At 43.1% G+C, this 25,376-nt stretch overlaps 1 protein-coding gene across 1 annotated transcript; it reads right to left on the reverse strand.

The window, feature by feature from the left end:
• Window positions 1-21,461: 21,461 nt before the first annotated feature.
• PRLHR (prolactin releasing hormone receptor) lies at window positions 21,462-25,147 on the reverse strand. The gene is made up of 2 exons (XM_065672955.1): window positions 25,087-25,147; window positions 21,462-22,626 (listed from the first exon to the last, which is right to left on the reverse strand). Exon 2 carries the CDS (start codon window positions 22,495-22,497, stop codon window positions 21,463-21,465), a length of 1,035 nt encoding a protein of 344 aa, XP_065529027.1. The 5' UTR covers window positions 22,498-22,626; window positions 25,087-25,147; the 3' UTR covers window position 21,462.
• Window positions 25,148-25,376: the final 229 nt, after the last annotated feature.

A 25,376-nucleotide genomic window follows, 5' to 3' on the forward strand; every position in this document is an offset into this window, starting at 1 on the left:
TGTAACACATGAAATAAATATCTAAGGAAACTTGTTTATGTGTTGCAACAAGTTGTCCTAAATATTATTTTTTTACTGAAGTTTTAAAGCATTGGAGTCATACATCTTCATTCAACTTCATTCTAGTCCTGTTTTTAAATGTGTGTTTGTGCAGTTGTATCCATAGTAGCTTGGCAGGGAGCAGTCACATGTGGAACCCTGTGTCTGAGCTATCTTTCTGGCACCAGCCACTTAGTGCCATCAATTACACAGCAAAGTACAAGCCGTGACTACATATACTTTGGTCACAGCTTCTTGCTGGATCAAGGCATGTGTCTCTGGGACCACCCAGCATTAAAGGCAGCCACCAGGACTCAAGAAGTTGGCAGGGAGAAAGGTGTGATATGAGCAGCAAGTAGCACTAGTGCTCAGGAGCCAGGGGGGCTGTGGAAACAGCAGCTAGCAATGTGTGAGCACCACAGGTTGAGTCTGGGGGAAGTGATAACCCCCTCCCATTCAGATGCAGGACACCAGGCAGGTAGACATTGTACTGGCATGTCTCCAGAGTTTCATCAGTTACATCTAAAACACCCAAAGGTTGGGATATGTCAAGATTTAAGCTACTGAGAGAATCTTATCTCTGCCCATTACAGCACATTTGTGCTGTACAAATGCTACTCCAGTCAGTAAAGTCAGAGACACTAGCCTCCCTGTAGAAACAGGGGCGAATTGGGTCACTAATTCAAACTTTGGAGTATGCCTAGTGTCCCTTCAAGAAATCATTTAACTCCTTCACCACTGTTCCCTTCTGACAGTCACAACGTTCCATTCTAGCTCTACTTCAAGCAAGGAAAAATGTAATTAAGTAACCTGCTTACATTAACATTTCATCGTAGAACGGAGCATTCACTCTTTCTGCTGGCCTGGGAGCACCTTGTAGAAGTGCGGTGATTAGAGCCTGGCTTTGGTGGCGTTTCTCCATTCTGCAGCTTCCACTGACACCTGCTGGAGACTGACCTTTCTTGATAGATCAGTTTAAATTCTGCATCCAAAATGCAAGAAGGATAGGAACAAAATACACCTCTCCCCCACTGAATGGGTGAAGCATGCCACATGTCTGTAACAGTAAAATACAGTCAGAATCAAGAACTAGTTGCCTATTTCCACCTCTGAGTTCATGGGTCGGAGCAATCCCAGACGCAGCTACAGATTGGGCAAAGAAGAGATTCAGAGCAGCCCTGCAGAGAAGGACTTGGGGGTGCTGGTCGATGAGAAAATGAACATGAGCCGGCTGCAGTGTGCGCTCGCAGCCCAGAAAGCCAACTGCATCCTGGGCTGCATCAAAAGGAGTGTGACCAGCAGGTCGAAGGAGGTGATCCTGCCCCTCTACTCTGCTCTTGTGAGACCTTACCTGGAGCATTGTGTGCAGTTCTGCTGTCCTCAGCATAAAAAGGACATGGAGCTGTTGGAACAAGTCCAGAGGAGGCCACGAGGATGATCAGGGACTGGAGCACCTCCTGTATGAAGATAGGTTGAGAAAGTTTGGGCTGTTCAGCCTGGAGAAGAGAAGGCTGCATGGAGACCTCATAGCAGCCTTCCAGTATCTGAAGGGGGCCTATAGGGATGCTGGGGAGGGACTCTTCATTAGGGACTGTAGTGACAGAACAAGGGGTAACGGGTTCAAACCTAAACAGGGGAAGTTTAGATTGGATCTAAGGAGGAAATTCTTTCCTGTTAGGGTGGTGAGGCACTGGAATGGGTTGCCCAGGGAGGTTGTGAGTGCTCCATCCCTGGCGGTGTTCAAGGCCAGGTTGGATGAAGCCTTGTGTGGGATGGTTTAGTGTGAGGTGTCCCTGCCCATGGCAGGGAGGTTGGAACTGGATGATCTTGAGGTCCTTTCCAACCCAAACTATTCTATGATTCTATAATTCTATGAACTAAAGACAGATTTTTCTAAAACCCAGACCAAATTCACTGTCATGAGCACAAAGAGATTTCCCAGTCAAAGGAAAAACGGTGTTTCGTAATCGGGTAGGTGACCTTCAGAGCTCAGTTCTTGTCCAAACACAGTTGGGTTTGGAGGAAAGAAGGAGGAAAGCAGGTCTTCTCTATAACCTCAATCAAGCTAAAGGAAGAATGGGACCTGGCAGTGGTTGTCATACTTTCTGGTGTACACCAACTCCACAGAGATGTGGGAATACCAGCTCAAAGGGCTCAGATCCCAATCCCTTTTGTATGCTGGCTGAAAAATGATGCTGGAGGAATAGCACTGCTCTTCTCACTGCTGGGTTCACTTACTCCAGCATCTGCAGAAGAATTTTACCCATAGTTGACTTCCATAGACAGACAAATTGCTTTACATCCCAGCAGATGCACAACCAAAGCTCTGAAAAAAAACAAGAACATGGTTAAATCTGTGTGTGAATTAAGGTACTTCGTGTGAGTGCAACACAGGGATGGATGATGTTCCAGCATGGCTGTGATCAACTTTCTTAGGGAGAAGCCCTGGCCAAAAAATCCACCTCTTCTTGTTAGAAATGTCATCACGTCCCCAATAAGCATCTGAGGCAATACAGAGAATTACAGGAATACAAAAACTAAGAAAGAAATACCCTAAAATAGGCACAGAAGTAAAGCTTTGAATATTAGTAAATATATTGCAATTGTTACAGCAGCTTTTTTATGCTGGTGTAAGTTGTTCCTGCTCTGCTTAGCTGGGACATAGCCAGTCACTGGTAGACATAGACCTTTCCTTCACTTTCAGATGAACATCATGGTTTGTACTTTTGTAATAACTCAAACTTGAACTGTGTATAACTGAACGTGCCTTTTCTACGGTTAGCTCGTGGTGTCTGTCTCATAGCATTGGATTTTAACTGAAAACTCAGATTGCTAAAGATTAGAGGTCTATACAAAATTACTGTATTTTGAGTTCTGACCAAAAGAGGACATCTGCGGTAAGGGGGCTTTTTGCTGGCAGAAATTAAAGGACACTTGACTCAGTCTTTTGTCCATTACGTTTTTATGATGCTATAATTCTTTCGTTAGCATCTCGCTCAAGTCCTGCTAGTCATGGCCAGAAGGTGGCAGTGGAAGAGCACCCATTGCTCGACAAGCGAGGTCATGGCTAACTTCAACGGCACAAGCAAGGGCTGATGTACATGGTAGGACAGCAGACAGCTGCAGTTTGGGGTGTTTTAAGAGGTATCTTCTGCGAGGCTTGAAGTGCCAAAATGTGTGGCCCCTTAGTTAATAACTTGGAAAGGTGTAAAGAAACCCACTTTTTCACTATAGAACTAAGAGGAGAAGAGCTGTTCTCAAAGTTTTATTGCAAAACACTGCATTTCAAGACAGCTTTTATAATTTTAATTACTCAAATGAGTAATTAAATGTGAACATCTAAACATCAGGTTCACTTCAATTGCTTGAAAAACACTAAAGATTCTCACGGTAAGCAAACTTAAGTGAATTTTCCCAACATCGTGTTTTCAGTCTGTATTTGTTAATGAGCTTGTAGCCCCCTTTTTGTTGGGATAACTCAGAAACACCCTTCAGAGGGAAAGTAGGGTATGGGTTTGGTCAATGGTATTTTAACTTCAGTATTAAAAGTATTATCATGACTAATATTAAAGTCCTTGCTAGAGTCTGTTTACAATCCCTTAAATTTAAGCTGGGCTCTTGCTCATTCATCTGTCTGTATTGGTTTGTGTTTGTGTCTGTATTTCTGGTTTGCATTTTGAGGAAGAAGAGTTTTGAAAGATCTCGGTTGGAAAAGTAAATTATCTCCCTGGGAAGCATGTACTGACATGCTGTAATTCATGTTAGTATTTCACTAATATTGACTCAGACTGAGGTCTTTGTACCCCTTGCAGGGTCCCATTCTTGCAGTATCACCTGGGTTGCCAGTGGCCACCTGAGCATGTAAACCTATAGGGTAATAAAACAAGAATGGGCTAAAGACAATGATGTAATTTAATGTCTAAACATAATCTGAAGAAAATAAGTGAAGCATGCTGTCCTACCCTGCCCCACTTTGGTGTCTGTAGCTAACAGGGTTGAGGAAGCATGGGTAGAGCTTTGTAGCTGCTAAAGCAGTGGCAAACTTCCTGATCTTCCAGTGTTCCATCAGCAGGCAGTGTCAAAGGACCTCTGTCTTTTCCTAACATCCTGAGCAGTAAATGTGAGGAATGGGATCGTCTCCCTCTTTTCCTCTGTGCCCTTTCCATCCGTATATCTATTCCTTTTCCATTTCACCATCAGAAGAGTGTCTTTAACCACGCTGCCGGGTGACTAAGGCACAAAAAGCAGCTAAAAGCACCATGGGGGTGTTTGTCCATGTTTGCCATATCGTGGCATGATAGATCAAAGCGTGTGCTGTGCTTGGACTTCTCCCACAGCAAGGCTGCAAGTGAGAGCCAGCACCAGAGACAGAAGTGCAAGTGAGTTGTTCTTAGAATTGTAGACTCATAGAATAGTTAGGGTTGGAAAGGACCTCAAGATCATCCAGTTCCAACCCCTGTACCATGGGCAGGGACACCTCACACTAAACCATCCCACCCAAGGCTTCGTCCAACCTGGCCTTGAACACCGCCAGGGATGGAGCACTCACAACCTCCCTGGGCAACCCATTCCAGTGCCTCACCACCCTAACAGGAAAGAATTTCCTGTTCTTACGTGTCCCCTGCTGTGCGCTCATCTCATTTTCTACTAAAGAGAGCAGGATCAGGCCACACACAAAAGAAACACAAAAAATCCTTCCCATTTCATATTTTTGAAGGATATTTGGGGTTGCTTTCCTTTTCTATACAGTAATGATCAAATGGAAGTTTCTTTCTAAAAATTCACTTCAAAAGAAATTAAAAACAGGGAATAATTACTGTGAGAATTTTACAAGCCACTTTGATTCAAGTATATTAGCGCTTAAAATGTTTTATTAAGGATGTAGTAAAGAAGGAAAAGATTTTTAATGGGTGAGTGAGTAGAATGAATTGGGGCAGAGCCCTGAATCACTCTTAAGCTCTTTTCATTAAGCACTGACATTGACACCTCAGCACATCAAAATTAAAAGGACAGTTGGAAGTTGGAAAGATTTTGAAATGTGGGGAAAAGATACGAGTTCCTCATTCACCTTAAACACAGAGAAGATGCACGCAGAGAATAGTGACTAAATGAGGCTACTGAGACAAGTGTCAAAGAAGAGCATGAGAGAAAATTTTAAAGAGTGAAGGTGCAGAACAGGGTTTTACAAGAGAAGAACAGGAGAAGCAAGAAGCAAATCTGAATATGCATTGAGAGACAAAGAGACCAGCAAACTATTGATTCACTAGCAAGTGAAGAAAGAAAGTCATCAGCACAGAAAGCCAAGAAAGCCAAAGCTCTGTGTGTCTTGCATTGCATTTTCCAGAGGAGCGATAAAGTGCAAAGACTGGCTAGTGCAAGCTGCAGCAGCAGAGCAATAGGATCTCTCCATGGAAATGCTCAAGGAAGCATCAGCACACTTAGAACATGGAAGTTTTCACACTGCCTAAGCCTGATGGATTTTATCCCAGGATACTGCAAAAGAATATGGCAGAATTAATATCAGAATGGGGTTATCTTAGGGAAGTCATGGAGTGTAAATAAGCATCTGAAGGCTGGAAAAGGGCAAATACATTCAGTTTCTAAGAACGGAAGGCAAAGACTAATCGGGGATTTGTCTATCAGTCAGCTTATCTTCAAATGACAGAAAAACCTTGAAAGCACAAAATCTTTGTGAGCACATGAAAGAAAACAAAGAAATGAGACAGAGTCAAAATGGATTTGTCAACTACAAATCCTCTCAGAGCAAGCTCATCTCATTTTCTCAATGGGCTGCAGGTCTGGATAGAGAGAAAGCAATAAACGCCACCTAAAATCACAGAATGGGCTTTGTACCTTCGCTAAGGACCTTCTCATTCAAAAGGTAGGAAAGTACGCTCTACATGAAACTGATATGGCACAGGCCGAACAGGCCAAATAACCATGACAAACTAATGAAAATATAGCAGTTATCAGTGGCTCATGATGAAGATAAAATAATGTAATTAATGTGCTCCACTGACAGGAAGTTGGCTGTATTCAAAATGTTTTATTAATAGTTCTCTCAATAGAGAGTTATACTGTTCAAGGTCTAGAAAAGAAAGGTAGGAGTACGTACAAGTGCATTAAAGACAGGACTAGAAACAAGTCAGCAACATAAGTTGGAGAAATAGTATGAAAACACTGCATGAAACCTTATATTACAGGACCAAGCAGAAGGATGTGCATTTGCCAAGAGTGATTAACAGCACAAATAAGAGATGGAATACAAATAGAAACTCCATTGATCCAAGATTATAGAAAATCATGGGCATAACATGAGCCAGTGTTTTCCTGTGGTGTTGCAAAATGAAGGTAATCACCACTGCAACCCAGGATACTGTTTTCTGAACAAAACTCATGATGTATGCTTATAATGAAGTGACATTCATACAGCACAACACTCAAACATGCATTTGAGCCAGCGTACAATGATCCATTTCCTATCATCATGTACTCTCCCAGAGCAATTAAATCAAATTGCTGATGTTTTGTGAGAACAAACCTTGCTGGAAGGGACTGCAATAAGGGAAGGGCCTGCCTTTGCTAATGGTACTAACTCATTTCCCAGAAGCTGAAAGTGCTAAACGACCATCTGTAAATCTGCCTGACACATTTTAACAATCCCTTTTCTACAACTGGCCACTATTGAACCTTCCCTCTGGTGTTGCACATGAAGCCGGTGCAACATCAATTGATTCAGCACTTCCATAAAGCTTTTAGTGCAGGCACAAGAAAGAACAATATTCCTGCTATAGCTTGTGAGAGGCAACCTTCACTAGCCAACATTTCGGACTTTAATTTTCTCTTATTCTAGCTGTCTTGTTCTAGCTCTGTCTGCTAAAGGCCAATTATCAGCAAAGCATCCTTCCCGCAGGAAATGAGAGGTCAATCTGGATACTCCACAAAATATTTGAGCTTTTGAATATATTTGTGTGCATTTCAGTCCTTGGGAGCTGCTGTAAATCAGCAAACAGACAGCTGAAATGAGCACTTTATCTTCTGCATCCAAGGAATAAAAGCCACCAGCTCTTCTCCTAGGTTTGTAAGCTCCTTTTATCTCAACAGAAGCTGTGACCTTTGTAAGCAATAGATTCTAGGTTCCAGGCTACACATATAAACCTTTATTTATATGACATGATAAATCAAAGGCAAAAATAGCCTACAGGATTCCTTGCTACATTGCACGCTGTGAACAATCATTTACTTTCCAGGGGACCATTAATTAGTATTGATTTGTCTTCTTGCTCCAACAGTTCAGCGGCATAAAGATGGAAGGCTGCCTGCCAGGTAGTGCAGCATCAGGAGCCTGTTATCCTGCAGCTCTTTGTACAAGTTGAAGAGAATTGCAAGCGGAAGACAAACTACGCAATCTAAAGTTAAGGTGATCTTCAAATAGTCTGTTTTAAATGGCTAGTGAAAGAGGAAATGGATGAGAAAAGATCACTGGGAACAAGAGACCAATTTGGAACAAAAAAGGGGGGTAATTAAACCATGAGGATGAAATCTGAAGTCAGTGAAAAGGCTTATGCCCAGCCCAGTATTCCCAAGTAAGATATCCCAATGATTTCATATGGTGCACAGGTGCAAGGGGTACTATCTGGAAGTCAACACTGATGCAGCCTGGGTCTGCAGGGGTGGTCTGTAAATAAAGACCATCACAAAGTCTGGATGCACAGTGAATGTGTGGTCACAACTCTGCCCACCCCCAAGGATAAGGAAACAAGGTCAAGACAGGAAAGTCTCTTATTTTTGTAAATATAGTCTCAACAGCCCTGAGACCATCATTTCTCCTTCTTCCTGGAGTTCTTCTCAAGTGCCATGCCAAGATACCATGAAAGACAAAGTATCTGTCTGGGATAACCGGTCTCACATGGTATCAGGTGTGTGATCATGCTGGGAGAAGAGATGGCACATATGGTGGTAGCTTGCACCTCAGCAACAGGGGCTCAGCCCTTGCTGACTGGCAGTGAGGAGGTGAAGCAACTCCCTCTTTTGGAGCAAAAAGGTAGCACTCAGAATGCAGCTCAGACCAGGCCAGCAGGCTCCAGCACAACAGGGTACTTGTTTAACTGAGCCAGCTGGATTTTCAGGTCCCCTAATAGTGAAAACAGCCAAACCCCAAAGCCCTCTGGCAGTACCCAGACCCTGCGTGTGTGCCCAGTCAATGCACAGCAGAATGCAGAGATTATGGGAATAGAGAACTGGTGTCCACTGCTCACTGGGATTTTGCTGCTCACCAGCTATCTCCTGGTGTTGTTTGCCACCAAGAGAACATTGGTCTTACATTCACTGTACTGGTTAAAAAGGAAGCTAACGTCTAGTGCTGGTGTTAACTTGAGCTCTTGCTTATTGCTGGCACAGACCCTAGAGCAAAAGCCAGTTTTAAGTAGGAATGAGTTTGGCTTTGTGCTAATTGCACTGATCCATCCTTCCTCCAGACAGCCCCAGGATCAGCAGGCACCAAAAAGATGGGCTATCAGTATGTCCTCTTGAGACAGCTATTAAAATTACAAGATAAATTTTCTTAGAATATAGCAACATGGGACCAGCATTTTAGTCCTCCAGGTGAAATGGGAAGATTAAGAACCTTATTTCCTTCATGCCCCCCAAATCTTTGTAATAAATTTTCATTCATTCTCTTTAGTATTTATTTCCTTAACAGATTAGGAGGGATTGTTAGGGGTTTTCTTAATAATCTACTCCATTAGTATCAAATAGGCTAATCACTCTCTTGCATATGTGGGTTCTACCTGACTTCATGTAATAGCATCTACTAATAACACAACCTTGTGAAACTTGTTGCTTAGCGAGCTATCTGTGCAACACTTCCACCCAAGCCAGCCTGCAGCAATACTGCCAGTGTTTTACATGGGGTCCCTGAGTGCCCTATTTAAAGGCTCTCCCTGCTGGGCAGATGCTGGAGGGCCAGTTGATGGTAGTGGGAGGACACCACCTTCCTCAAGAGGATGGGTCCTCTTAGGAAATAGGATGTAAGGTGTGCTGGGGTGTAAGGAAAACAGGATTTGTTTCTCTGATGTAGAAAGGATTAGGGTGAAAACAGCTGACTAGTAGGTTCCAGGGAAACAACGAATAACTTACGAAGATACTTTGGCGAGTAAGGATCTAGTTGTTTTATTAAATGTATTAATGCTGAATGCTGAAAGGAAGCTGACATTAATTTCCTGTAAAGAGATGGTACTTGATATACTGATTAACTCTGATTTAGAGTTTCGTTTCAGCTCTGGATTAAGATAGTAATTAGATATACTTATGCTCTGCTTCCTGGTTTGTGTCTCATGGCCTCCAAACTTGTATCTGCCATAGCTGTTAGGAGGATAAATCTTGGGCTCCTCCATTTATTAGGAACTGAACAATGTGTATGGACTTGGGTATTGCTGCACCCTGAGACTTTCTGGTTTTCTGTAGAAAAATACAAAATAAACTAAAAAAAAGCAACTCAGGAATATGATAGAACAGGACACTGACAGGTTGGAAGTTCACTTATATTCTGTTTTCTTTCTACTGATATACAGCAGGAGAAAAGAAAGGTAGAGACCCCCTGTAAAATTCCTGTTCTCTTGGTCTAAATCAAGACTATTGCTGATACAGATGGAGGTGGGACTAAGCTTGTCAGGTACCTGGGAACAGTCCAAAGTGTGACTGTAGCTGGTGGTGCTCCATGTAATCATTGAAGTGTAACTTGTGTTACTCCTCTTCTGTTCAGAAAGCTTGTCCAAATGTTCTTCAGGAGAAGAAAGATTTAAAACCAGGCACATTACAGTGCGTAAGTGCTCTGAGTCATAGTCATTATAGGTCCCTTTCAGACTTCTCTCTGCTTTCCAGATGTGACACAGCTTTCAGTGACAGCTTATCAACACTGTGGCTTATTCTGAACTAAGTGAAACTATTGTTCTGTCTTTGATTCTCAAATGGTTAATTAGCACTTTATAAATATATGTGCAGGGTTGAGATTCAGTGGATAGTAAATATATGTTGGATTCTTAACCATTAATAAAAGAAAATAGCATAGCTAAACTCTGCCATATTTTGTTGTAACGTCTTACTTGTGTTTCAGCAGTTACTGAAGCATGTCATAGTGTTCAAAAGTGGCAATATCACCTAACACAGATAGAATATGGTTGTGGATGAAGTGACACTCTTCAATCATAAGGAGGTTTGGTAGCAATATGTTTATTGATATAAAACAGCCGTGTAACAAAGTTTGATAGTAAATGCAACAATGATTTAACAAGATTTGATGGCGAGGAGCATTCAGTTATTTACTGCACAGAGGGCAGGGTCACAGAAACCTGTCAGGGAGACCCTGCTGTTGAGTTATGAGGCTCAGAAAGGGCTCTCTTCTTAGAGAGGAGTCCAAATGTGGCTAGATCCAAACTTAGTCTCGGACTTAGTAAATAGTTTACGTCTAAAGGGTTATGTGTCTGCAATCAATCCTTAGCTAAGATTTTATTTGTAGCATGCTATTCATCACTTATGGAGAATCTCTTGTAGCAAGGAATATCTCTGCCACAAGGAGTAACCCAGAGAGGTGTCCCTGCTCGAGGGGAGATCCTCATGTACAGCCTGCTGCCTGCAGGAGAGCTCATTGGACCCGGGCTGTATGGTATTTATGGAGTATGACATTTGACTCATAGCTGTGTTTGCATGACAACTACTGAAGTTAGGGTTTCTTCAAACTTGGCTTGAGAGGGACATTGACCAGCGCTGTGGTTGGAGGGGTGCACTTTGCTCAGATGAGCCCTTGGCTGTTGTATCGTCTGTCTCCCCTGAATCTACTTTGAGTCAGATGGAGCCATCATGACCCAGACGCATCCATTACCACCACCACTGGTGGTTACCACTTGAGCAGAATTAGGGGAAATAATGGTCAGGCTGGGGAGGGGAACACAACATCACAAATGTTTTCTAAAAGAGCACTGATTAGAATCATAGAATCATAGAATAGTCAGGGTTGGAAAGGACCTTAAAATCATCCAGTTCCAACCCCCCTGACATGGGCAGGGACACCTCACACTAAACCGTCTCACCCAAGGCTTCGTCCAACCTGGCCTTGAACACTGCCAGGGATGGAGCACTCACAGCTTCCCTGGGCAACCCATTCCAGTGCCTCACCACCCTAACAGGAAAGAACTTCCTCCTTATATCCGATCTCCCTTGGATTAACAGTGCTCTAGAGCTGCCTAAACCAAAAGCAGAAGGCATAAATTCCAGGTCACAAGAGCTGTAGTTTCACAGAAAACACCTGCAGCTTGGCAAAGAAAAACAGAGCATTTCAAAGCTCCCAATTGTCCTCTGTCATTCCTTTCGGGTTTAAAAATGTTTAGCTACTGTAAGTGGGGCATTAGCAAGAGTTTCCACTTATGTGATTCATTGATTTCTATCCTCTGGTAATGCTTGTATGTCAAATTAAACTCATGCGGAGAGACAGCTCAGCTCATTTTGGAGCTGTTATCTACATCAGAAAATCATAGTACCTCGGTTAAATCTCTTGACTCCATCTAAGAAGAGACAATAGGGACACATTTGTCTCTGCTCAAAATGGTGTCTCAAAGAGCTTAGGCTTTCTGCAATAAAAAGTAAGATCCAACTGCAGATCCATGTGTCAAATATCTCCAATTTAGAGCAATCTGTAGAGGTTGCTATTTTTACAACTACTTTTAAATAGGTGAATTGCAAAACTTAATGTAGCTCTGTTACCTCTATCCATCTCCTCAAGTCTCAGTATTTGAATATGAATAGCTTCAGATTTAGTAAGCTGTTCTGACACTCTCCACTTAGTTTTTATTCACTTCCGCCAACAATTTTAAGACTATTTTTGTACCAGTCTGGCCTTTGCCAACCCACCTTCCACCCTGTTTTCAGATACCTCATGTTAGAACTAGAAATAAGAGTGCTTGGTTAATTATCACTATTTTCAGCTTAGCTAGCACTGTAAATTAGGCTGTTGAACACCGCACTGCAGATTCAACTTGTCCAGCTAATTCATTTTAGCACTAAAAATCCTGTGCATTTTCCTCTTGCCCTCAAATCTTCTGTGATTTTCTGATCACTCAGCAAACCCATAATAGTTTGGAAAGCTAGCAAATATTTCACTTGCATACATCTTCTTCAGGGCTGTGCAAACACTAAAACAATTTCCACCCATCCTAAAAATGATCACCAGGAATCAAGGCATTTTAAGAACCACTTTTTTATTGTTGTTAATGCATTCTTTTAAAAGGTTTTGGGGTTTGTTTTTTGCTTCATCAAAAAATGCACATGTATACAAGAGAGATGTAGCCTAGGGCTGCTAGCTACTTTGCCACTTCACCACTTCAGCAAGTTTGCTGACAACACCAGGCTGTGTGGTTCTGTTGATACGCTGGAGGGAAGGAATGCCATCCAGAGGGACCTAGAGAGGTGGGACAATGCAAACCTCAGGAAGTTCAACAAGACCAAGTGCAAGGTCCTGTCCCTGGGTCAGGGCAATCCCAAGCACAAACACAGGCTGGGAGGAGACTGTATTGAGAGGAGGACTTGGACTTTCGGTTGATGAGAAGCTCAATGTGACATGGCCCCTTTTCTTAAAATACCTGGGGGGAGGAAGCAAATCTCCTCGGTAAATGACTGAAAGACAACTTCTCAATGCACAGTTGCCTTTAGCCAATAATTTAATGTCTTCAGGGCTAATAAAAGCAGTCTGGCTTTTATTCCCCACCTCTGAAGTTTGGCCTGTGTTTTATGTCCTCACCCTCTCCCTAGTCAGCAGCTTTTTCAGGTAGGTAGTGGCATTTTAAACTGTTTCATGGGAAAACATATTTCCTCATTTAGCATTAAAAGAAGAATGTCATGAACTATGAAAGCATGCAGATCTTGTCAGACCCTGTATACAACTTTTGGGGGCGAGAAGTGTTTGGAACAGTGCTTTCCGCAATGCATTAAAAATAAGTCCATCTTTTTGTCACTACAGTAAAACATAGGCCTTCAAATGCACTTTCTTGGTGATGTCTGAACTCCCTGCATTTTGTCTGTCCTCAGCCTGTGGCAGGTTTCCAAGCAAAACTACTCTCAAAACAATTTACAATTAGCTGTGACAACTGTATATTACATGGGTGCTACAAAGTCTTTTACAAATAAACCTTAATTTATACAACAGCCATGAATACTTGCGTTAATGAAGAAGTGATTCACAATGATAATATTATTGACTTGTTAAGATTAAACACGACTGCCATATGCTATGTCTGGTGCTTCAGATGGCTTCACGTTTATTTTTAACATTTTTAAGCTGTGCATATTCACAAAAGATGTTGAATTTTTAAAAGGATCCAATAATTGAGGGAGAAATCATTCCGAAGCTAGGTGTTGAAGCTTTGGTTGCCTTAATGATTCAAAATACTTTGTACATAGTGATTCAGAAAGTGATTTCTAGTCAGTGATGTAGCTCCTACCTAGCTCTTGTACATATAATTTGTATTACTTCTATCTTGCTCCCCCCAGAGTTGCATCCTCATAGAGTTGTTGAGGGGTGGGTTGGTTGAACACTTGCCTCAGGACCCCATTCCCAACCTTTCAATTATTTTTATTAAAAAACCCTATAAAAAATGTATCTGCCCTCGACTTATCTGTCTCTGGACCATACACTACTGACTCTGCACACATGGACCTCACACTAACAGCCACATACACTCCTGGCTTCCCCCTGTGCAAACTCACTGCATGGGATGGGGATCCCTCAGTGAGAGACGGGAGGAAAGATGCGATAAAGCCAATACACTGAACTGGCACACGGCGAGTGAGGGACCACACTCACAAGAAGGTTTGAGTAACTCCTACATTTGTACAGAAATGCAGCCTCTGCGTTATAGATTTAGCCTTTGGATGGTTTTTGCATGGTTGAAGTCCAAATCTTCTACTTTCTTCTGGTTTTCTTTCTTGCCCTGCTTCCACGAGTCCCAGCCAGGTTTGTTTTACAGTACAATCCATTGCTTCACCATCCCAGTCCCAAATGCAGCTGTGACTGACTGCAACCTATGTCAGTCCATCACAGCTACCATGTCATTTAGCTGTCATGTTTTCACTAGAGCATTGGCTTGTCTTGTCACAGATGTGATGGGGTAACAGAGCACAAGTCGCCATGGCTGAGAAACTGTAGACAGGGTGACATCTTGTGCTGTCAGGCCTCACAGGATCACCAGCTGCCTCCAGCTGAGCAAATCACCTTGCTGGTGATGTTGCTGGGGTGATTTTGAACTGCATAAAAGTGATCCTTGGCACCACACACATCACCAGGATCTCACTGACCACAGCACTAAAGCCCCTCCTGCTGCTGTGAACTTTAGATGGCCTTTCCAACACATTATCTGGAAACCCAGAACTGTGCTCAGCAGGAGAAGCTGGTCTCATTGCTACACTGGAAAGCAGCAAGCTTCTCTTTGCAGACCTGCTAGCTGCTGATGGAACATCTCCAGCACCTAATGGAAATGTAGGAAATGTAGATGTAGGAATTAAAGCCATCATTTCCTTTTCTGTGTTCCCTGCAGAGGAAAAAAAGCCAAAACACAAGGAAATTACAGCATAATGGTAACAATTAACATAAACAAGATACAAAGAACAGAGAGACCAGTCAACTGCAAATAGATAGCATGATCCCAAATTGATTTCCAACAGGCTGGAAACACAAAGCAGGGAGTTCCTGAGTGTGTGTTTTATTATTATCAATTACTAGCTTGATTAACTTAGTTTGATGAAGCCGGCTGTAGAAAAGGGAAATAAGCAACAGGCAAGAAAGTCAGTCCTATCAGCTTCTTGGTGAAGAGAGCAGACTTTTGGCTCCCAAAGAGACATAACCACCAAAGAGATGTATTTGAGTTTTGTGTCCCTAAGCCATCACTTTTTGACCTGCAGGAAGGCAGCCTGGCCATCTTCTAAGCAGTTCTGAACCATTTACACTGTCCCCTGTGTAACCCTGGGTGGGTCCCTAAAGGAGAGAGCACTTTGCGTGTCTTTTCCTTCCTTGGGGAGCACCAAAAAAACCCACTAGTGTTTTTCCTGATTTCAGATAGCTGCTAAGATATCAACATCCTTGAGGCTGCTGCTTCTACTGACTACTTAATCAATAGTTCCAAAGGCCTGGGGGAGGGATGGGAGAGAAGAAGCGCAGAAACATATACAGAATTTGATTGAAATCAGCCTAGGGAAAGCCAGCCCCATCTGATTATATCAGTACAGGGTAACAATGCACCTAAAACCTGCTCTTGAAACAGGAATCGGAAGGAAAGGTCCCATTGGTATGGGCAGGGTACCTTTGATGCGTCTGCAGTGGCTCTCTGGGACCTTCCATAGAGCAAACTCTTGTTGATGTGGAGGGAAATCGGGTACAAAGAACCAGAGTTAGCAATGGCTTTGAGCCAGAATGGGGTCACTGGGTATAGGAAGGGACATTTACTTCATGCGATCACAAAAGCCAGTGCTCCAAGTGGCAGACAGGCGAGGTTTGCTCCCACCTGCAGCAGCTTTGCACAGCAAACGGTTAGGTGCAGAGACTGTGTCAGGCGCAATTGCCTATTTCTGCTTGTAGAAAGAAGTTGAAGGGAGAAAAGGGTGATTTCCATTTTAGAAAGCCTCCCTGATTTGTGTAAACTTCCTACGAGGCAGAAATGTTTGCTTAGACCCTTGAGCAACCTTTTCTCCATGGTAAGGAGGAGGAATATTGCTATTTTTCCTGAAAAAACAGAAAAGATGTGGGCAGTGAGAGGAAAGGGCTGGAGGTAAAAGTCTGTATTCTATTTCTTCATGCAAAAGTGGCAAAGACAGCAGTTTCTTTATCAGCAGCACTTTGTTTCTATCTATCTCTGCCATCTTCTTATCTGGTGGGCAAACTGATGGATGCATTGTACAGTCATGTCCAATTCGCTGGGCTGGGCTTTTTCCCACCTGCAGGTGCACCATTTTCAGCTTTCATCTGTATGCTGCATCATCTTAGACTTCTAATTATAACTCATCCTTTGCACCTCAACAAGCAAGGTTTGCTCAATTAAAACTGTACAGAGCATCTGTTGTTCATCTGGCAGGAAAAATACCTGCTTTTCCCAGTCTATCTATCAGCTGGGAAGCACTCGCTGAGCTCCTGTGAGTAATGGCTTTATGGCAAGATCTGCTTTTGCCCATCATGGATAAACTGACATTCTTCCAAAATGATACAGATACAGCTCTCTCAATGTTCTTCATCCAAGTGTAAGGAAAAATTATTTAAAGCAATGCATTGCACAAACAAGTGTCCTGGGTTGAGCAGCAGCAGTCATTTTTCTCCTTCTTAGGAGCTAGTACAGTGCTGTGTTTTGATCTTTTGGCCTGGGAACAGTGCTGATAACGCCGATGTTTTCAGTTGCTGCTCGAATGTTTGGTCTGGCCAAGGACTTTCTGAGCCTCATGCTCTGCTAGGGAGGAGGGGAGGCTGGGAGGAAGCAGAGACAGGACACCTGACCCAAACTGACCAAAGAGGTATTCCATACCATAGCACATCATGCCCAGGATGTAACTTAGAAGGACCCGGAAGGGGTAGAGGGACTGCAGGGTTGGAGGAGGTATCGGTCGGTGCTTGGCTGGGGGGAGTGGGGTGAGTTATTGGTTGGCTGGTGTTGAGGTGTTGTATTCTTTCCTCTTGTTATTTCCTTTAGCACTATTATTATTGGTGGCAGCAGCAGTGATTTGTGTTATACCTTAGTTACTGGGCTGTTCTTATCTCAACCCGTGGGAGTTGCATTCTTTTTGATTCTCCTCTCCGTCCCTCCAGAAGCAGGGGGAGGGCAAGAAGGGGGGGAGTGAGTAAAAGAGGTTTGTGGTTGGGTTTAAACCACGACAACAAGTTAGTCCTTAGTGCCTGCTCTAAGCTGTCATTTTCAAGGTGGGGGAGAAACCAACTCTACCTGACCCCAGCTGAGGTTTGATTATTATTGTTTTTCTTTGGCTGCTTGATTTCAAATGTAGTCACCTTTGCTCACTATCTAATTTGGGTTTTAATTCCTGATCAAATACTGGTTTAGTTTGTGTGTTTCCTGAGTAAATTGCCTTTTAATACCAATCCCATGTTTAACCATAGGGAGTAGCTTATGTTTGACAAGCATTTCTGCATCTATAAACATTGGAAATACAGTATTTGCTAGAACGATGCTCTATGAGTCCTTCCAACAACTACGCAGAATAGCATCCTGTGATTCCTGCTGTCTAAATCTGTGCTCTTCACTTTAAGTGAAGTCATCTCATTCTTTTCCGCCTCTCTACATCAATTCCTTCTCTATATCAATCTCCACATTTTAAGATATTCAGAGGCTTCTGAGCTGTAGAAGCTTGGCCCCGGTGAAATCTCCTGGATGTCTTTTACAACAAATAAGTGTGGTCCTAAGCAGGTCTTCATTTCTAAGCCAAAACTCACCATGCTCTGATCACCCACTGACTGGCTAATGCATTTAGTAGCTACCTAAAAACACCACCACAGAGCATGTGTTCTAATTCCACAGTACATCCAGGAGTGTTTACCAGAGACTGTCCTTTAGGAACAGTCTGATGAGCCATCAGAAACAGCTTGTATTTGCTGCTGTAAAATGCATAACGCCTGAGTCTCTACCTGCTAAAAGTCTCTTGGTAAATATAAACAACTGGAATGAAATCCCACTGGACAAGGAGCGGATGGCATCCTGCCATACCTCAGCTCAGACACGTCCTGCTCCATCCCTACAGAGCAGCTCCCTTGGGGTGTGCGAGTCCTTGGATTCAAATGTGAGCAAGAAACAACTAAAACCCTTGCAGGAAAAGTTAACAGGTCCACCAAGTTTTGAACCGGGTTACTTTATGTAATCAAAGCCTGCAATGATTTCTTACATTGTAATTAAAAAATTCCCCACCAAAAATACTGTAGTGACGAGCTCTGCTCCCACAGAGAACCACAGCGGCTCCCCAGAGAGGGCTGGAGATGAGCAACCACATTTCACATAATGGCTTTTAACATAATTATTTGCATAACTGGATAAAAGAAGAGCATCAATGTGCCTCTAAATCTTATTATTGTTTATTACTCTGGATATCAGAGAAAACAGTAATTACACTGAGCAGAGATTCTTGGGACTCGATTTGGAGGTGGGGCTGAGCAAACGTGACTGTGTCTCAGTCCCCACCAGCCTGTGGGACCCCCACTCCCCCTGCTTAGGGCTGGATCATTTTTGTGCACCATGCAGGAAAAGCTTGGAAAAATAGCCTTGCAGGACCACTGGGATGGGCCAAGAGGGCTGCTGAGGAAAGGGAAGGAGCTTCAGGAGACCCCAGCTGGGGAATGCAGGTCATTTTGGTGTGCATCTACAAAACCTAGTTCTGAGAACTAGCGGCAGGATTTGAGCTTTCTGCTGCAAATACAAGTCCTGTCAGATTCAAGACATCTGCAGGTTAAACCAGCACTTAAACAAGGGTGCCTGCTGTGCTGGGCACTTTGAGGACTTGCTTGAGATGGCAGACCCCAGCACTGCTGCAGCAGCAGCTCCAGGGTTCCATCACAGTAGGAACAATATGTGAACTGGACAGCCCTTCATTTCCGTCTCAAGGAGAAAAGGAAAGAAATAGAGTTAAATCCCCTTTGTTTGCTTTGTGCAGCTCTCTGCAGCAGCCATCTGCAGTCACTAACATTCAAGCGAACATTAATAAGCCAAACTGCAGTGCTGGCAAATGTGGGTAAAAGCATGATGTGCAAGAAGGAAATGATCCCAGGCCTGCAATGGTAACAGGAGTCTTCCCAGTTGTTCTGCTGGGCTTTGCATCACTCTGTATTACAGCGCTGTCTCTATTCAGTGCATGAGGCTGTAAACATTATGGGTCACCTCTATGCTAATTAACCTTTACAAAACAACAGCTTGAAGTAACAGAATTCCATAGAAGAAAAATCTCTGAATATCAGGAGGTTATTATTTAAAGCTGCTTTCTGCAGTGTTGTTTCAGTGCTCTCTTGGCGTTCTACTCTGTTGCCTTCGAAAGAGCCCTGAAACAAAAGCTGAAGAGCTTATAAAATTTGCTTGGTTTGTTTGAAGGTGGTTTTTGCCTTTTCAAAATCACCATTTATTGCAGTAACTTCCTATATTGAGCTTGAAGGAAAAACAATTTCCTAAAATTCAGCAAAAGCGAAACGTGCTTTAATAGGTCATTCAAATCTTTAAATCAAGGTAAGCAATGCAGATAGAGACACTTAATCACAGAGTGAACGTAAGTAGTGCCCACTTTGAAAGGACCTCCTTCACTCAGTGTCTCTGTAATCAGTTTCTCATAATTAGTTCCTCATTACTAGCAGCAGAACAGCTTGAAATCCCAAGGAATTTTGTGAAAATGGATTTCAGATGTTTTCCCAACACTTTTCCCAGTGTGCAATCTGTGTATTTTTTAACCCAGTTAAACTTACCGAATGCTGATGAGCAAACTGATATTCACAGTTTCACAGCAGGAGAAACCATCCTCTCTTTCCTCTCACCTCTTTTCTATTCGCATTGCCTCACAGTACATAAGTTTGGCTATGTACAGTTGTGGTCAGAGACGCCCTTGCAGACCATGGCCAAAACTGCCCCAGGGTTATGCTGCTTCCTGTGCTGATCTCAGGTCAGTATCAGGCAGCTCCTCATGCCATCCCAGATCCTGGCCGAACTGGCTGGAAGAAACCTCTTCAGCAATTATGTCTGCTTTCAGAACTTTGTCCCATATACTTATCTCATATTTTCAGTTTTGAAAGGAAGAAACTAGAAACCATTAGGTTGATTATAGCTTTTAACTCCCTCATCTGATTGAAAGGCGAATGTCAAAGGAAATTGTTTCTTCCCAAAAGATTCCTTCAAAAGAGAGCACCTCCCACTTCGCTCCAGTTGACTGGTCTTTCTTTGACTAGTCACATAATGCTGGTACATGGCTCAATGTTAGCAGCCTGTTCTACCTCTAAACAGACACCTTCAGAAGGGCTCCTGAAGACAGTATCAAAGTCTCTGTCTCTGTAGACCAAAGTTGATGGCAGCATTGCCACACATCAAAATCAGCCCCCTAAGGAAGGAGTGGAAAGCACAGAATCATAGGATCATAGAAGAGTTTGGTTGGAAAGGACCTTAAGATCATCTAGTTCCAACCCCCCTGCCATGGGCAGGGACACCTCACACTAAACCATGCCACCCAAGGCTCTGTTCAACTTAGCATCTCAGCACTGACAAGGTTATGGTGGCAACCACTCCTCTGGCTGGGAATGCCATTGACTTGCAGTAGGGACAGCAAATAAGGATTACACAAGACGATGGCAAAACCACAGTTCAATGTCAGTAAAGTAGTTAAATGTCTTAATGTCCCCCTATCTGGCTAATTTTTCACCACCCATTATGTTTCCACTAGGTCCACCCTTGATGACAGCATCAGCAAATCCACCAAACCGGCTGTTGCATACTCTGTGTTGCAGTTACACCTCACAGAAATAACATCACTCTGGGTTTATTTCCCCTCTCACAATACTGCATCTCACCTTGTTGCATGCTCTGCTGCAGGTTCATGAGACACAGGAGGTTTGGGATTGCACGATGATGCTGGGTTCAAAAAACTTAATGCACAGATTCCTGCCCAATGGCGTTGGCCATAATGGGCAGGCGAGCAGCCCTGCTGCAAAAGGTGCTACCCCATCCACTCAGCCAGCAGCAGCGAGGAAATAGCAGTGAGGGAGGAGACCATGCAGGGCAGTCACAACACATCCCACCAAGGGCCACAGGAATGCAAATGAGCCAGTCATCTTGTGCAGAGGCACTTGGAGGCTGTGTAAGTGAGCTGGTGCTGTCATCCTGAACACCCTCAGCAGTGGGGAGAGCACTGCACACTGGTGCTGCCGGCACAGCTCAGCTGGCAGAGCGAGGCTCAGAGCAACTCCTACCAAACTGGGTTTGGGCTCTTCCACCAAACTGTGTCACCCACAGCTCTGTCCAGCCTGGCCTTGAACACTTCCAGCATTCACAGCTTCCCTGGACAACCCATTCCAGTGCCTCAGCACCCTCACAGTGAAGAATTTCTCCCCCATATCTAACCTAAATCTCCCCTGTTTAATTTTGAAGGGGACATTTTACAGGAAGGACCCCTGTAGCTTATGTAAGAGTATCTTACAGTGCTTAATATCTCCTTGGCTTCTAACTCTGGTCAAAGTAAAGACATTTTTGGGACATAACATCTGCCCCTCCTCCAGTAGGAGTGGAGGTACTGGGGAAGCTACACATGGGACTCGCTTGTTAGAACTGAGCCCTGAGGACAAATGTGGGGAATGAGGATTAATTAGAAATGGGAAAGACTTACAGTGTTACCATATGAAGGAAGTGCACTCCCACCAGCTCTCTTTTACAGCACCACACTGGCCATAATGCAGTTTGTAGTGGGTCCAATTTTCTTCTTCTTCCAGGCAAACATTTTCTTCAGCTCCCCCCTAAAGCTGTCATGGAGCCAGGCATAGAGGAAGGCATTGGTACAAGCAGACATCATTGCAAACCAGTGGCACAGCAGCTGGATGAAGTTGAAATATTGCTTGTCAATCAAGCTGATGTCGATGTCCTTTATCATGTTGAAGATGTGCAGAGGCAGCCAACAGACTCCAAAGGCTGCCACCACTAAGACTAGCAAGCGAAAAGTTTTTCTCCTCCTTGCTCGGTCCCATTCAGCTTGGCCTTGGGTGACATTGCCAGGGACTACACGGTTCTTCAGCTTGACAGAGATTCTCAAGTAGGACAGGGAGATGACAGCCAAAGGCAGTACATAGGTGATGATGAGAGTGCTGTAGGCATAAGCTAAGCGATCTCTTTTCATGTGGAACCAAAACTCCTCGCAGATAGAGAAGTCCAGTTCTGGGAACTCTGCGTGGTAAGTGTGGACCAAAGCTGGGGCAGCCAAGCTACAGCTCAGCAACCAAATAGCAGCCAGGATATAAGCACAAATAGGGATTGTGAGCCTCCTGCGGAATGGGTACACCATGGCATAATACCTATCCACAGCTATGACAGTCAAGGTAAAGACAGACACAAACACAGTGACGGGTTGCATCAGGAAAACAAAGTAGCACATGAAACGCCCATACACCCATCCTCTGGGCTCAAAGGCATAAGCGAGCGTCAGGGGCACGCAGGTTGCACACATGAGCATGTCTGAGAAAGCCAGATTGCCTACCAGAAAGTTGGTGACATTGTGCATCTTTTTTGTCTTGCAGATAACATAAATGAGAAGGTAGTTCCCAATGACACCAATAAAAACCACTAGCGAGTAGCAGGGGATGATGAGTGGCTTGAAGGACTGAACAAACTGGAGCCCTGAGAATAAATTGCTGGTGTTGCTGTGAATCGCAGAGAGGAAGCTTTGGGAGGTTAAATTGTCCGAATTCATCATTTCCCTCCTTTTGTCTTCTGCCGTCAGCTGAGTGAAGTAGTTACGGCACTACTCCTGCACTCAATCACTGTGGATAATGAATGGATTACTGGCCGTCCAGAGGTTACCACATGGATAGTAAACAAGCATCTGTAAAAAGAAAAGGTGAAGTTGTAATCCTCAAGAGGCAGCTTTCAGCAGTTCCTAAGGAAAATCAAATACAACCCATTTCCACTAAAGTCCTCCTGTATTTACTGTTAAATCCAGGTTTTGACAGCATGCCACTTAATAAACATGTAATTCAGTCAGTACTTACTGCTGTGGTTTTTTAATCCCATATGATTCTCCTGTGGATGTCAAGAATGTGCCCTAGACGTCTGTCTTCTGCAAATCCAGAAGCGTGTGTGTGTGTGTCAGGGAGAGAGAGAATGTATGTGAGTGAGAAAGAGGGTGATGCGCATTTGCAAGCTAAGTGGAGATCAGTGTTTTTAAACAGTCTTCACTTCTAGGTCATGACAGATTTGTGTATAAGCTTTTATCCCTATTGGCTGCCCTGGGTATTACGTTGCTCTTTGCGTGTTTCTTACTGATAGTAATTAGCTCTAGAATATCCTTTCAAATATTCCCTCCCTCCAGTGCACCTATAATTGTCCCTCACAACTTAGAAATCAATTTACATTCATTAAGACGAGCTTGCACAGCATCTAATCCAAGATTTACTTTGCCACAGCTCTCAGAGTGCCCAGAAAAGCTACCTGTGAATTTGTTGCTATAATGGACTGTAAAATAGAATTTCAATAACATGGGAAGCCAAATAAATGTCTATGCCACTAGAGGGACTCAGCTACATACCTGTGAATGAAGCTCGGATTCGGAATGTGCATTTAGCATACAGCTCAAAGGATCTTATTTTATTTCAATTTATTTTCTAATGGTGGTTCAGCATTTGCTCACTCATTGTGACTATTTTCAGTGGGGTTTACACAGCTTTAAAAGTAAACACATGCAATCATCTCAAAGGAAATAGTAGCACCCAAATAGCTTAGCTGTACGGGTTTACCTGCAGTGAACTACAGCAACCTGTGTCTAATATTGCAGCTGCCCACTAATATTTGGGGTGTTTCTTCGTTCCTGCAGTAGGATTGTTAACCTTTTCTGTACCAGACAACAAGTGATAACCAGCACATAAAACACACTGTGCTTGTTCTGTTTGGTCGAACATTAGAAAGGAAAAATTAGGATAAGTACTTACAGAATACAAGCAGACATCCCCGTCCAGCTCTTGCCTATTTCCCTAATTCTCCCTTAATTCTCTTCCATTCCAACCAATTCTGAAATTATCACCTCAGCTGGTGAAAAATAATGAAGCTGCACTGCATCCATTTACATCAGTTAGGGAAACTAAAAAATAAATGGAACAGCCTAACCACTTCTGGATACTTCAGGTCAGAGAACATTGCTGGGTTTTGCAATGCACTCAGGGGACTTAGTCACAATTTCAATGGACAGTTCATGTCCAAATCTTCTAGGCTACTCTAAGGAAATATTAACCCACTATTTTCTATGAAGCTATCAGCAGAACCATATCCTTCTTCTGTTTTTATGTAATTTGACATAAATCGCAAGTTTAAATATATTTAATTTGTGTCGTAATCCTTTCCCTAATCCTAAATCAGAAGCTAATCTTGTGTAGCCCGTATTCAGACCAGAGCCATTCTCCTACAACGGCTATGATGGATCAGCATTTCAAACATCCTCAGTGCTAACTCCGTGTCATTGCATATATGGTTAGACTATGGTATAGGCTGGAATACAGCTATAATTCCAGCCTGAGGGGAGGACAACAGTTCCTCAGAGTGCCATCCTCTACTTCATGGATGCAGTAACCTACCTATGACTTATACAAAAAATGAGATGTTATATTCCACGTCAAAATCCAATCTCATCTAAGCTGGATGGAACCCAGAGGAATATAGTACCTATTTATCTCTACGTACCCAAATCCAGAATAGGAGAGGGACCTGAAGGTAGAGGTTACAAAGAGGCAAGGAAAAGGGGGATTCCTACTGCTTTCAACACCCAGGGCACCCCTACTATTTGGTGTTGTTTGCTACAAAAATAATTCCTAGAACCCACAAATGCCATTGTTTAACTTAATGTGGGAGAAAAATACAGTCTTTATTTAAATCTGATTTGAATCCTGCTGAAGTCAGATTTCAGTAGGCTTTGGATGTGGTCTCTACCATAAGCCAAAAGACGTCAAAAAATTAAAGGGGCACATATGTAAATGGACTTCATACTGCACACATCTCACTGGAAGAAGCCTCATGATAATGGCAGAGCACAGATAATAGTTGAAAATCACATTTTAACTGAGTGATTTTTCTGTTTCATTCCCAAAAGCTGCAGAGTAGATCCAATAAATATTGTCATTGTATTTCTATGAGAAAAAGGTTTATCCTTCACTATGTGAGAATAAAAATAAAACAAAATACCACCTAAAGTAGCCTTCAAGGTCACCTTAATGCTCCGTTCACAGAAACTGTAAGTAACCTTAAAGATTCTTTTATTTCAAGCAGTACTGAGTGACCTTCCTGCATTTTCTCTTACCTTAAGCTGTATTTTCTTCACCTCTGAAACCAGCAACCAGTACAGCTTCTGTTTCAAGGCTCTAACCCTATTTCTGTTAGCGGTTTTCTGTTTGTTTTGGCTTCAGGCAGAAAACTTCTTCAGTTCAACTGTACTCTACTGCTGAGACCTGGAAAGATAATATGTAATAAGGGCTTGAATAGAAAGAGTCTTTCAGCATTTTACCCCAAATAAACCCTCTTTCTGCCTTTTAAAACTGTGAAGAGCAATCTTGTTTTAGAATTTCCTAGTCTAGGTGACAAAGTCCTTCC

This window comes from Lathamus discolor, chromosome 3 (genome assembly GCF_037157495.1).
Source record: "Lathamus discolor isolate bLatDis1 chromosome 3, bLatDis1.hap1, whole genome shotgun sequence".
NCBI classification, from domain to species: domain Eukaryota; kingdom Metazoa; phylum Chordata; class Aves; order Psittaciformes; family Psittacidae; genus Lathamus; species Lathamus discolor.

What these genes read in the sequence shown, in the direction of transcription:
- PRLHR (XM_065672955.1), bottom strand. Translation starts at nt 22,497, where the DNA reads ATGATGAATTCGGACAATTTAACCTCCCAAAGCTTCCTCTCTGCGATT.